This window comes from Nelumbo lutea, chromosome 1, assembly GCF_056320005.1.
Source record: "Nelumbo lutea isolate HS-2025 chromosome 1, American lotus-T2T, whole genome shotgun sequence".
NCBI lineage: Eukaryota > Viridiplantae > Streptophyta > Magnoliopsida > Proteales > Nelumbonaceae > Nelumbo > Nelumbo lutea.
Window position 1 is genome coordinate 69582156 of NC_142684.1, and position 12199 is coordinate 69594354.

A 12199-nucleotide genomic window follows, 5' to 3' on the forward strand; every position below is an offset into this window, starting at 1 on the left:
CAAGTCCAAGTAGAACTGGAACAAACCTGACAAGAATGATTAAGGACCGAAAACCGAATTGGACTTGATAGGGATTTGTAATGTTAAGACCCATAACCAAATTGATCGATTCTCGAGAGAATCGACTCTAACTCGATGGACCTAATTATAATAAACCTATTGAAAATAATTATATAACATTAATTTATTTAATATATATATATGTATATAATAAATATAGATATAGCTCAAGTCGGGTCTAAATCAATTCGGGACTGGGTGGATCTGGTTCCAACCCAATGCGAATCGGTATAATTTATCAAGAATCAATTTCAATTCTTGTAATCAGAATTGACCCAATAGATCCTGGTCCATCAGGTTCATCAAGTTTAATCTGATCCATTGACAACCCTACTAATAGAGAATGAGTGATAAATGAAAAGTAAAGAGAATAATAATAATTTTGTGGCAATATTGTAATTAAGTAAAAAAACAAAGTTATACACAATGAAAAAAAAAAAAGATTAATCATTACTTTTCATGTCACTCTTATAATTAGATGAAAACTCAAGGGCAAATTCCTTAAAGTATCCTTATGGTTTAGGAAATTGATTAACTCTACACTTATTCTTTACATACCATCTTAAAGTACCCTTAAGTTTTTTGACAATTGTCTAAAACCTCCCTTGTCGTTAAATTTTTCTTACACTCCATTCACATGCGACATCACATGACTGATATGTTTCTAAAAATTTCTAATACCCTTTTATAGTACAGTAGGTAAACCCACTTTTAAGTCCACTCCGTCTTTGCCTCCCTCTCTATCCCTATAAAAACTCTGCATTCAGACAAAATAGGGTAAATTTGTCATCACCGATGCCAAGAAAAAGAATCCATTCTCCATCAAAGTTGGACTTGCCAAATGCTTAGCATCATCGTTGAAGTCACCAATTTAGAGCAAGCTAAGATTGAGGAAGAAGCATGGGTGTGTACCATTGTCATGATTGAGTAGTTGTAGAGAGGTATTCGACGCATGGTTGATCCGTCTCTTAGGCTGCGTTTGGTTGCAATGCAAATGCAAAGATGTACACAACATATTTACCCATTTTTCGGTTCATGAATGCAAATATAGTTCACATTTTAAACCATTTTTGTATTCCTCTTGTTTGTTTGAAATCGATGCAAAAGTATGGGCCCATCATTAAATGTTCCAATGCATAAACTTAGGTCAAAAAGTTAATTATTAAAAAAAAAACAAAATTGCATCCAAAAAATAGGTACAGTAATGCTCTCTTCTTAGAATACAAAAGTGTCATAAAATACATTTTTGTTTTGATAATCATTACTTTTTTTACATTTCAAACAAATGCTCGCAAACGCAAACCGAAATTCATAAATACCCCAGTTCAGTGTTTGTATCACAAACAAACGGAGCCTTATTAAGGAGATCAAGCGAGTAGTTTCAATTCTTGTAATGGAAAATGCCTGAATTGGTCTATCTATCTATCTATCTAGACTCTGAAGAGTAAAACAAAGGCATTTCTTTTTACAGACTTCTCACACCCCTCCCTCCACTTGAGATTTCATACTCACTTTTCCTACCCACTCTCTATCCGCCATGAATTGGGGCCACACATCTCTATTATGAATTGAGAGATGTGTGACTGCAATTTATTGCGGATAGAGAGTGGATGGAAAAAGTGAGTAGTAAATCTGGGCTCCCCCTCCCTCCTTTTTCGATGTTTCCTCCACTTGACAAGTCAGAACTCAGAAGGGAACACCATGAAGGATACCCTTTTTTCTTCTTGTCGTATAGTAATTGGTGATCGATGGAGTTGTCAAACTTATATTCTTCACCCTGCCATCACCTAAACTCGTGTTCTTCTCCGCCAAATCCTTTTCCCCATCGAATGGGTCAATGGAATGGTTGAAATTAGATGTCTTCTTAAGCATCTTCAGGGTAGATGAATCGTCTATATCGGAGCTATGGAGCATATCCCGGTTGTGTTTCAACCACAATGTAAAAGTCAGATCCGGGTTACCACGCTCCATGCGACAAGCGAAGGAACGAGTATGCTTTCATCGTTTAGTTGTCCAACTCCAACTCCATTTCCAGAAAAGTAGAAAGATGGGAATCCTAAATTTGGGGGTGGGGGGAAGCCAATGATATCAACAACAGAATAAATATATAAATCTAATGTAACAGTAACACCAAAACAAAGCAAACTTAGAAGTGCTTTAGTAAGAAACCCAAATATGAATAAAGTGAAAACCGATGGTTTTGTATATCAAATATATATATAAACAACCCTACTTAAAATTCCAACAATCTAGAAGTATTAAATTGGAAACCACTTGAAAAGCCAAATCATGTTTCGGCATGCTCACCATAGAGGGTTTTAGCATGCTCACCGCTTGAAATTCCAAGTCATACTGATCTATATGATTTGATGGTTTTGAGAGATGGGTTGTGGTGATGGCTTCTGTACAGAAATCGCCTGTATCAAGTGTAGGCACGAGCAAGAACAATCATGGTTCATGCAAGACTGATGCAATTGTCTCGGATCAGTTTCCGACTGGGTTGGTGACAATATGACTTGTTTGAAGATTTTGGAGCACAGTTGTCAACATCCAAGCTCTGCTATGCTCTTGTTTGTTTACCCTGTTCTGCTAATAAGAACTTCCATGTCTTCTTTGCTCGGAAAATGAATTGGTCATCAGTTGAATTTTATTTTGAAAATTTAAGAAATAATTGAAGGCAAATTTGACATTTTACTTATTTTCTGTCTATATTTAACAATGATGACAATTGCCAGGGGTACTTCAAGATAATATGTAGACAATAAGGGTAGAGTTAATTAATTTCCTAAACTTTAAGGGTACTTAATTAAAAAAGTGGCAATGATTGCTTTAGTGGTACTTCATTAATTAGTAAAAAAACTCAAGGTGGAAAATAATAACATTCTTATAATTAGTAAAAAAAACTTTAAGGTGACAAATAATGACACTCCATTGATGCCAAAATAGCAGAATATTTTACACGAGCTCATATAGCCCTCACACATTGAATCCATTTAAAGCTCTGGCCGTACCCATTTTGCTTTTAGTATATATGTTATGGTAGAAAGGCACGTGTCATACAAGTGTATCTAATGTGAAAATATATATATTATTAAAAATCATTTAATATGAAAAATATATTTTAAAATAAAATCAAGAAAAAAAAACACATTATGGAAAACTAGATTTTTTACTTGTCTTTTACTTTTGTTAACTGGGTAAGCATTATTTGTCTTTTACTTACAACAACGGTGGATGCTAATTTGCTGCAATTACGCCACTATAGGTTTACAACAACGAATAATTTTGCTGTTATAGACCAATTTTGTTGTAGTAACAAAATGATTGATATCATAGAAAAATCATGAGTTACGAGGATGGGAATAACCTTGTCCCTGCCAGCGGGGATGGGGATAGGGAATGGCTCCCCATCCCCACTCCACCCCATTGCCATTCCTAACAATTATCCACCATCACCATTTTTCTCTAAGAAATAAGCAAAACATTGTTTTTCTTCTTATAGTCATTTAGATAAGAAGTTGTATAAATAAGCAAAACATTGGCATTAATTAATACCAAGCTTGCCATGTATAAATTTTGAGACAATATTCCTTTAATTTTCATTTTTATTATATAAAACTACAAAATAAATCAATAACAACACAAATCAATAAATGGCATTGCCACAAAGGGTATTGACAAAATAATAATTTGTCAACTCATTGATAGCCTAAATATTGGGTTCGAGGAGAGAGAAAGGGTGTTAATTAGGTTAGTCTAGGTCTAATTTTTGTTTGAAATTTATTTCTAAATAAATGTATAATTTAGTAAATCAAATAAATAAGAGTTTATGGATAACAAATCATTTAATTTAATATAATATAATAAAAACTTTATTGGGATAGGACTAATATAATAAATTATTTCTAAATAAATCTACAAAAAATAAATAATATTTATTTATTACTAGGATGTGATTGGTACAAGCTATCTCAAACTATACCTAACCTATTAATAGCTCTAAATATTGGGCTCTAGGGGGGGGGAGGGGGAGAGAGAGTATCAATCAGGTGTTTTGGGTCGATTTTTTGCTAGTAATAACAAATTGTTAGTAAATTATTTCTAAATAAATAAGTAATTTATTTAATTTAATAAAATAAATAATGAATAAATAAAAGTTTATTGGAATAGGACTAGTACATGCCATCCTGAACCAGACCCAATCCATTGACAACCCTAAATATTGGATTAATAATAATTTGTTAGCAAATTATCTCTAAATAAATAAATAATTTAGAAAATAAAATAAATAAAATAAAATAAATAAGTAAATAAATAAAAGCTTTTGGGATGGGATTGGCTAAGGATATCCTAAGCCAAACTCAACCCCTTGACAATCCTAAATATTGGGTTCAAGAGAGAGAGAGAGAGAGAGAGAGAGAGAGAGAGAGTAAAAGAATCAGGTGAGAGAACAATGAGATGACTTTTATTGTTTTTGTTTTATATGGTGGCATGACCATAAATAATTAGATACTCGGTAACAAATATGAAAGATGGAAAAGTATTATGATTACATTTATCTTATATGATGGCATTATTATAAATTTAGTGACTCATTATATATATATACTAGATATAAAAGTGTGAATGAAGTGCGGAATTTTTTTAGACTAAAATTATCCTCAATTCCTCTATTTGAGAAGGGTATAAAAGTCTTATTATAGCTTCAATGCCAACTTTAATATCTACTAAAATGGTCATTTTTGTGTATTTAATCCATATCTAATTGTGGATTGAAAATGTAACTTCAATTATTACTTTCCACCTCATTTAATCCCCTCTCATTAAGTTTTACACTTAAGGTATTAAATCCCATTTTCTCTTATTACATCATATATTTTAAGTTACTTTTCACTAATAAATGCTACTAATTAGATCTATGCCAATATCTTTAACAATATAAGCCCATATGTCATAAAACTAACTCAAAAACAAAACCATTCTTTATCCAAGTGGTGGCTAAGCAATTCAACCATCCGAATCAAATTGATCAACCTATGAAGTTATAGTTAGGTAATAAATTTTTTTAATATAAATAAATATAAAAAAATGTAGAAAAATTAGACACATTTATGATATTTTTTAATCAAGTTAAAATATAAGTGTAATAAATAAGAATTATTTTTATTGATAATGAAAATGAAAACATAATTTAGAACTGACCAAAAATGAAATATAAAAGTTAATAATAAATAGTTCAAATTTTGGATTAAATGTGTTAACCTTTAATGTCATAAATAAATAATAAAAATTAATAAAATATAAAAATGCAAAATGAGAAAAATACATAAATTTTACAAAAAAGCATTCAGGCACATGTATAATATTATATATTTATCATGCTAAACAAAAAGTAAGTGTAATATATCAAAACTATTCACATAAAAAATACAAAAGAAATTATAGAAAAAATTGAATGTATCTATAATTCTATATTTGCACTATTATTGAAAATATGAATAAGATTGTGGAACGCTTTGGCTTCCGGTTTCCAAGTCAGCAGTTCAACTATCCAATTTGAATGGGTCAAATCGATAAGATGTAAAATATAATGTAACTTTTTATTTTGACCATTAGATTAGGTTAAAGTTTATTCGCATGGTTTTGAAAACCAAACCAATCTAGAAAAACTAGAAACCGATCAGGTAACTGGTTCTGTTTCACCCTAAAATCGCTTTTTGGCCAAAAACCTTTTGATTTGGTTGGTGACCTACCACCCCAGAGAGTCGAACCGTCAACCTAGACAATGGTTTTGGGGTTTTTTTTTTGTTTTTAAGTTAGAACGAGCCATCCATTTGAATAGAGTCGAACCATTTGACCCAAGAATTGGTCCACAAGCGGTTCCCTATTCAGTTCAGTTTTAAAAACCTTAGTCCATTGTATATATACATTATTATGAGAGGGGAGTGTAAAACTTTGAGAATGAGGCGGCTAGTTAAAACTTATAAGTGAGAAGAAGAAGAAGAAGAAGAAGCCACCACCGGCAACTAACTCCATGTTCATCATCACAACCGCTACAACATTGTTGCCCTCTTCTTATATCTTTCTCAAGTCCTAAATCATTTGCTTCATTTGTATCTTAGATTTCTAATATAAGATTGGTGTTTTAATCTTTCATATCTTCCATTGATTTTTCATTTTTTTTTATTGGAGTTGTAATTTTTTCTTTTTTATTGTTACGACTTAAAAAAGGGCCCTAAAAAGAATCACATAAATGGGAGAACTCAAAATCAAAATGGAAAAATTAAAAACCCTAACGAATTTTGGCCAATTGGAATAACTGAACAAGATTATGAGATATGAACCTTTCTTTATTTAATTTTTTATGTTCTAATTTCTATTTTAAAATAAATAAAAATTTTAGAAATAATTTGGAAGCAACCTGAGAACTATTAACAAGGTCAAACATTTTAACGGTTGAATTGCTTAGGTCAACGGTTTTTTTACCATCTCAATGTTTTTTTTTTGTACAATAGTAGTGTAGGGCCAAGACGGAATCGGTGACCTGGCCGGTTCCTAGGCCAAACGATCCGACCATCCAATTTGGTCCGATTTTTGAAATAGTGACTAAAATACTCATTTATGAATTTATTCCATATTTAATTATGTAAGATTTAAATTACAAATTGAACTACTAGTTTTCACCTCATTCAATTTCCCTCTATTTAAATCTTACATTTTTTGATAAATAGATAAAAGAAATAAAGATGCGCCAAAAAGATAAAACACTACAAAAATGAGAGTCTAGCCAAGCAGGTAGGCCTGCCAATGGTACTTAAAACTTTACAATTCAATCTGATTATCACATATTTGGATGTGGTGTTTATGTAATCAGATTTGGATTTCACAATCTGCATCTGATTAATAATAAAAGGAAAAATAGTATATATATATATGAGTAAAAAATAAAAAATACATAAAGTTTATAGAAAATTATCATCATCTAGAATTGCCACGTACAAAGCACATGCACACTTACTAGTATATATATATATATATATATATATATATATAGATAGATATATAGATAGATAGATAGATAGATAGATAGATAGATAGAGAGAGAGAGAGAGAGAGAGAGAGAGAGAATCTTAAAATTTTACATCATGAATGAAAAGAGAGAGCATTAAACTCTCTCTTTTAATAATAGGTATATGGATATAGTTCCCTTGTTGGGTTGGGACCTGGAACTTGGGACTTAAGGAAGATTATAAATATTGGAATGGGATGATTATAGCCATTGGATTTCTACTTATTCTTTTGATTATTGAAAAATGCAAGCACTAAAGTTATAAAATGTATGGATTACATGGTTTGGTTGGCATTCTTTTCTTATCTTGTACAAGTCTTGATCTGCAGCAAGTTACTGCAAATATAATAGAATTACCAAAGAGGATGGTGATCACTCAAAAGAATGTTGAATGCAGGTGGGGATCTGTTACTAAGGGTGACTGAGTGAGCAAATGGGTAGGTTCTACCCAGAACCAAATGGAACGAACCTTGAACCGACCCTTGAGCCCCAATCTATCATAATATAGGGTCTGGTTCCAAATTCTAGGAACCGATCCCCACTTATGTTGGTTCTAGGGTTTAGGGGTTTACCCTACTCGAACCAACCCGATGAACCAGCCTTGGTTGAACTTGGTGGAACTGACCTTGGAACCAAATTTACCTTGAAATAAACCCTAAAATTTTATTAAGGATGTGAAGGTTTGAACTCAAGCACTCATGGTTACAAAAGCCATAGTCTCAATTTACCATTAAGTTACTTAAGTGATTTGATCATTTCTTTTCATTTTAATATTTGAATGTGTATAATAAATAATGTAAAAGATAATGTTTACAAAATTTAAATTATAATGGCACATGTTAAACCATATATTAATATATTATGATAATCTACATACTAAATACTCACTTTAATCAGTAGAGATAATATAAGTTTTAAACTCTCTCTCTCTCTCTCTCTCTCTCTCTCTATCTCTCTATCTATCTATTTATCTATATATATATTATCATTATTGAAAATCAAGCTTTTAAAGGACGTGTTTCATTTTTTTAAAGGGGGGAGAGTAAAGAAATAATAAGTTTGACGGATAGGCTCTAGAGTCGACTCCAACCGACCTTTATAGGGTAAGTTCCGGTTCCAAAAACCTAGAACCAACCCCTATTGGGTAGTCTTTAGGTTTTTCTATGGAACCAAGCTGAACTAGCCTATACTCACCCCTATTTGCTACCAATAAAACACTCCCAACACTATCCCAACTTTTCATTGCAGCCGCATTCAGAACATATCCTTTATTGTTCATGGGAATATGTTCCCAATGCAATGGTTGATTGTGACATTATTGGCACCATGTATTGACTGCTGATGGGAATGCGAATGGATCTTCTCCTCAAATAGCACAGCCTTACATCAACCTCACAACCCCATCTTACCATATATTGGGAACATCTTGTGTTATTATTCATGGGAAGATGTTCCTAATAACAGGGGATGGGGCTGTGAGGTCGGTGTGAGATGCGCCTGATGAGAAGCAAATCCCGATTCCATGGGAATCCACTGAACCCATGCCTCTTTTCTCTTTTCCCTTGTAGCAATAAATAAAGAGAAAATTATTCAAATTTTCAAAACTACCCTTGTACTTTTACATATCAGTTGAAATTTTCCTTGTTTTCCAAAAAATAAAACAAATAGTTATAAAATAAGAGTCACTAAAATAACTAAATAATAAATATGGCATTCAACAGAATGCAATTGTAATTCAACATTACATTTCACTCTAATTTCTTTCAGCTGCGCACTACCATAAATTAATCCTGACGCTCTTTGTTTGCATGCAAATTGAAAATTGAAATTTGCATTGCTGTATATGCATGGAAGTGCAAATCGGCTGAGTATAAATTCTAATTTACTATTATTTCAGGTTTGACTTTGTCTTCTTTTTCCAAGTGAAATAGAAAGTAAAATGATTTGGTCCCTGTTATTTATATCTTCTTCAAAGCTCTAATTAAATGAATGATAATAATAGAAAAGTAGGAGCAAATTTATTTATTTATTTGAAAAGTAGGAAGTAAAATGATGTGAGCCCCACTTTATATCAAAATAAAGTAAGGTCAGGAAAATGATGCATATTTTGCATCAGGTAAGAGGAAAACAAATATTAAATACAAAACTGAACCGGGTACAAACAAACCGAATTCCAATTAATTGATACGATTTATTACTATTATTGTTTATTAGGTAACACTTTGCATCGACTCACATGCACGAACCCAAATTCACCTAACCCTCCTCCCCCTGGAACCAACAAACCCACTCTAACGGTGCACAATTAATTATTACTCACCCTCCAACTAAGATTTGGAGAATGTCTCAGATACAAAATTTTCCCCAATTCATACTATATGTTTGCCACATAGAAGCTGGGCCTTCGAGGGCCCAACTAGGTTATTCCTTTTAACTAAGCCCACCCCACTCATAATAACCCCCATGTTCCTAAATCTTAAAGCCACACGAAACTTAGAAAATTGGGACATCGCTAACATTCATCTATTCCTCACTCCTCAGCTGGAGTGTCCACGTTAACTTCTTTTTCTGCTTCCACTGGTTTCTCTTCTTCTGATGGAGCCTCCTCTGTTGAGGCAGCCGTAGTCTCCGGTGTCTCTTCCACAACTGGCTCTGGTGCTACCTCTTTAGTTTCTTCCTCTGTCTTCTCTATTACTGGCTCTGGTGTCACCTCTTCAGTCTCTTTTTCAGTCTTCTCTACTGGTGTCACATCCTGAGTCTCTTCGTCTTTATTCTCTACTACTGCTTCTTCAGTTTCAACCTTTGCTTCTTCTACCACTTGTTCATCCTCAACAACAGCAGGAGCTTCAACTTCTGGTTCTGGAGAGGCCGGTTCCTCCGATGGGGCATCCGGGGTTGTTTCTTTGGGTTCTTCTGCCACTGCTGATTCTGATGTAGGTGGCGCCGCTATCTCTTCTTGTTTGGTGATAGACTCTTGATCAGTCTTATTGAATTCATCTTTTGCATCTTGAATCTCTGGCAATGCGGTAGTTGATGATAGAACCTGCAGGACCCGGCCAGTTTTTTTATCAGAAATAACAAAACAATAAGCACAAGGGAAACAAATTAATCTGGATTTAAACGAACAGGGAAATGTTTAATACGGAACATGGTTTAAGATACCCAAATAAGCCGCCATACTTGAAATTTTGCAGCACTATACTATTACTATATTAGTTCTTGAAAATCGTTAGATGCATGGAGACTTCAATGGAAGCTTGTCTGAGTTTGAAGGACAGGAGGAGTTCTATCATTCGAGCTGATGATCGTCACGGGTTCCATATAATGGAATAACACCATGACATGATCAGCAAAAATGGGGTTTTGGAATAACAGAATTGGTGTAAAGCATGTTGATCACCATTGAAGTTTGTTAAATTTAATCTGCAGATGCAATCTAGAACTACAGATAGATATATGCTAAGCGCTAGAACAGAACCATGAATGGAGTATACCTCAACAGTGGCCATTGGGATCCAATGGGAAGTGTGGTTGATCTCTTGGAAGAGAGAGAGAGAGAGAGAGAGAGAGAGAGAGAGAGGGCCAATGAGTATGAAAGGAGAAACCCTGAGCGTCAATGAGATGATAGATGGCACTAGGGAGAGGCATATATAGAGAGATTGGAGACCTTGTCCAATTAATTAAAAGAGAGAGAGGGAAGAATAATGGGAACAGTAGTAAGAAATTTGGCAAATTTACATCTCATATCACTGAGTTCAAGGACATCTGCATGGCTAGCTAGTAGCAAAAAGTTGACATAAAATAATGTAGATGAGGTTTTCTATCAATAATTTGAGCTGTAAATAATGCTAACTAATGGAGGCTACATTTTCATAATTCATATCAGCCATTATCCCTTGTAGGGGTGTGTTAATTACGTTGCCCTTGTGTTTGGTGCAGTAGGGCTTCTAGGTGACTAACCATCATGCACACATGTTGTAGAGCCATTTTCTCTTTTAACTATTAGGACACAACTTAATTTTAGCCTCGGTTTTATATATATCCAAATTACCAATATTACCTTTATATGGGTTAGGCTTTAAACTTCTTAGAAGCATTCAAATTGTCTTTTTCATCAAATCCATGTAAATACATGTGCATATGTCTATAAATTTTAGCGGGTAAATCAAAGAATGTACTATTCATCACCTCCCACGTAAAAAAAAGGAAAATCTCAATGAAACCCACCTTACAAGTTTTAATTTCATCCTACAATTACAATAATTTAAAACTTCTAACACCCCACTTATGATACCATAACCCTTTTTGTATTGGCATCAATTTTCCCTTTGTCATTATTACCAACTGTACAATAAAATAAAAATTTGTGAGATAGGAATAAATAAAGATTCCCCAAGAAAATTCAACCAATAACAAATCCATGTGAATTACAGTTGTTTGGTTAGCACTTGGATGTGGATTAGATCAAAATATTAAGTCGACAGCCATTGAAACTTGGGTATTCTCAAGGTAAAACTAAAAGAGAGGGTGTTACAGGCGGATTCCCACACATTAATCTCCTTCTTTGTATGAATTGAATTAAGTTACTTTAGCCAGCTTTTGTGAATTTGACTTGTTATAGATTTTACTGCGTCATTACATTCTTTTTTTTTCCTATGTGTTAAATCACCAAAAAAAATAAATGTTAATAGGAGCTTAATTAGCCTGTTAAAATTGGGGAGCAGTGGTATGTCTGAAATTTGATGAAATTGGAAGGATCCTTTGTTTTGAATCGAGCTCTGTTTCTATTTTGGACCATTTTGGTGATTTTAACCTGTAAACCATTCTGATTTCTGGGACAGACACTAAACGCCAACGGCAACAGCAAATGCCTAGTCAGGCCGGTGCTAGAAGGGTCCCACTCACCAACTGCGATCATTATAACTTGAAAGAATGAAATTAAAAAGTAGTGAGGTGGCCACCTTTCGGCTGCTTTCCAGATAAGTGGTGCATCCGTCCTTCGTTCTCTCTTCCATCACGTTAGAGATAGGACGGAAAGCTTCTTCCCGTGCTAGAGGACGAAGGAAGACA

The 12199-nt window shown here is 33.5% G+C and overlaps 1 protein-coding gene across 1 annotated transcript; it reads right to left on the reverse strand.

The window, feature by feature from the left end:
* Positions 1 to 9300: 9300 nt before the first annotated feature.
* On the reverse strand, positions 9301 to 10752 carry LOC148875153 (uncharacterized). Its single transcript, XM_088964211.1, has 2 exons — positions 10624 to 10752; positions 9301 to 10172 (listed from the first exon to the last, which is right to left on the reverse strand). Exons 1-2 carry the CDS (start codon positions 10636 to 10638, stop codon positions 9660 to 9662), a joined length of 528 nt encoding a protein of 175 aa, XP_088820337.1. The 5' UTR covers positions 10639 to 10752; the 3' UTR covers positions 9301 to 9659.
* Between the last annotated feature and the right edge of the window lie 1447 nt (positions 10753 to 12199).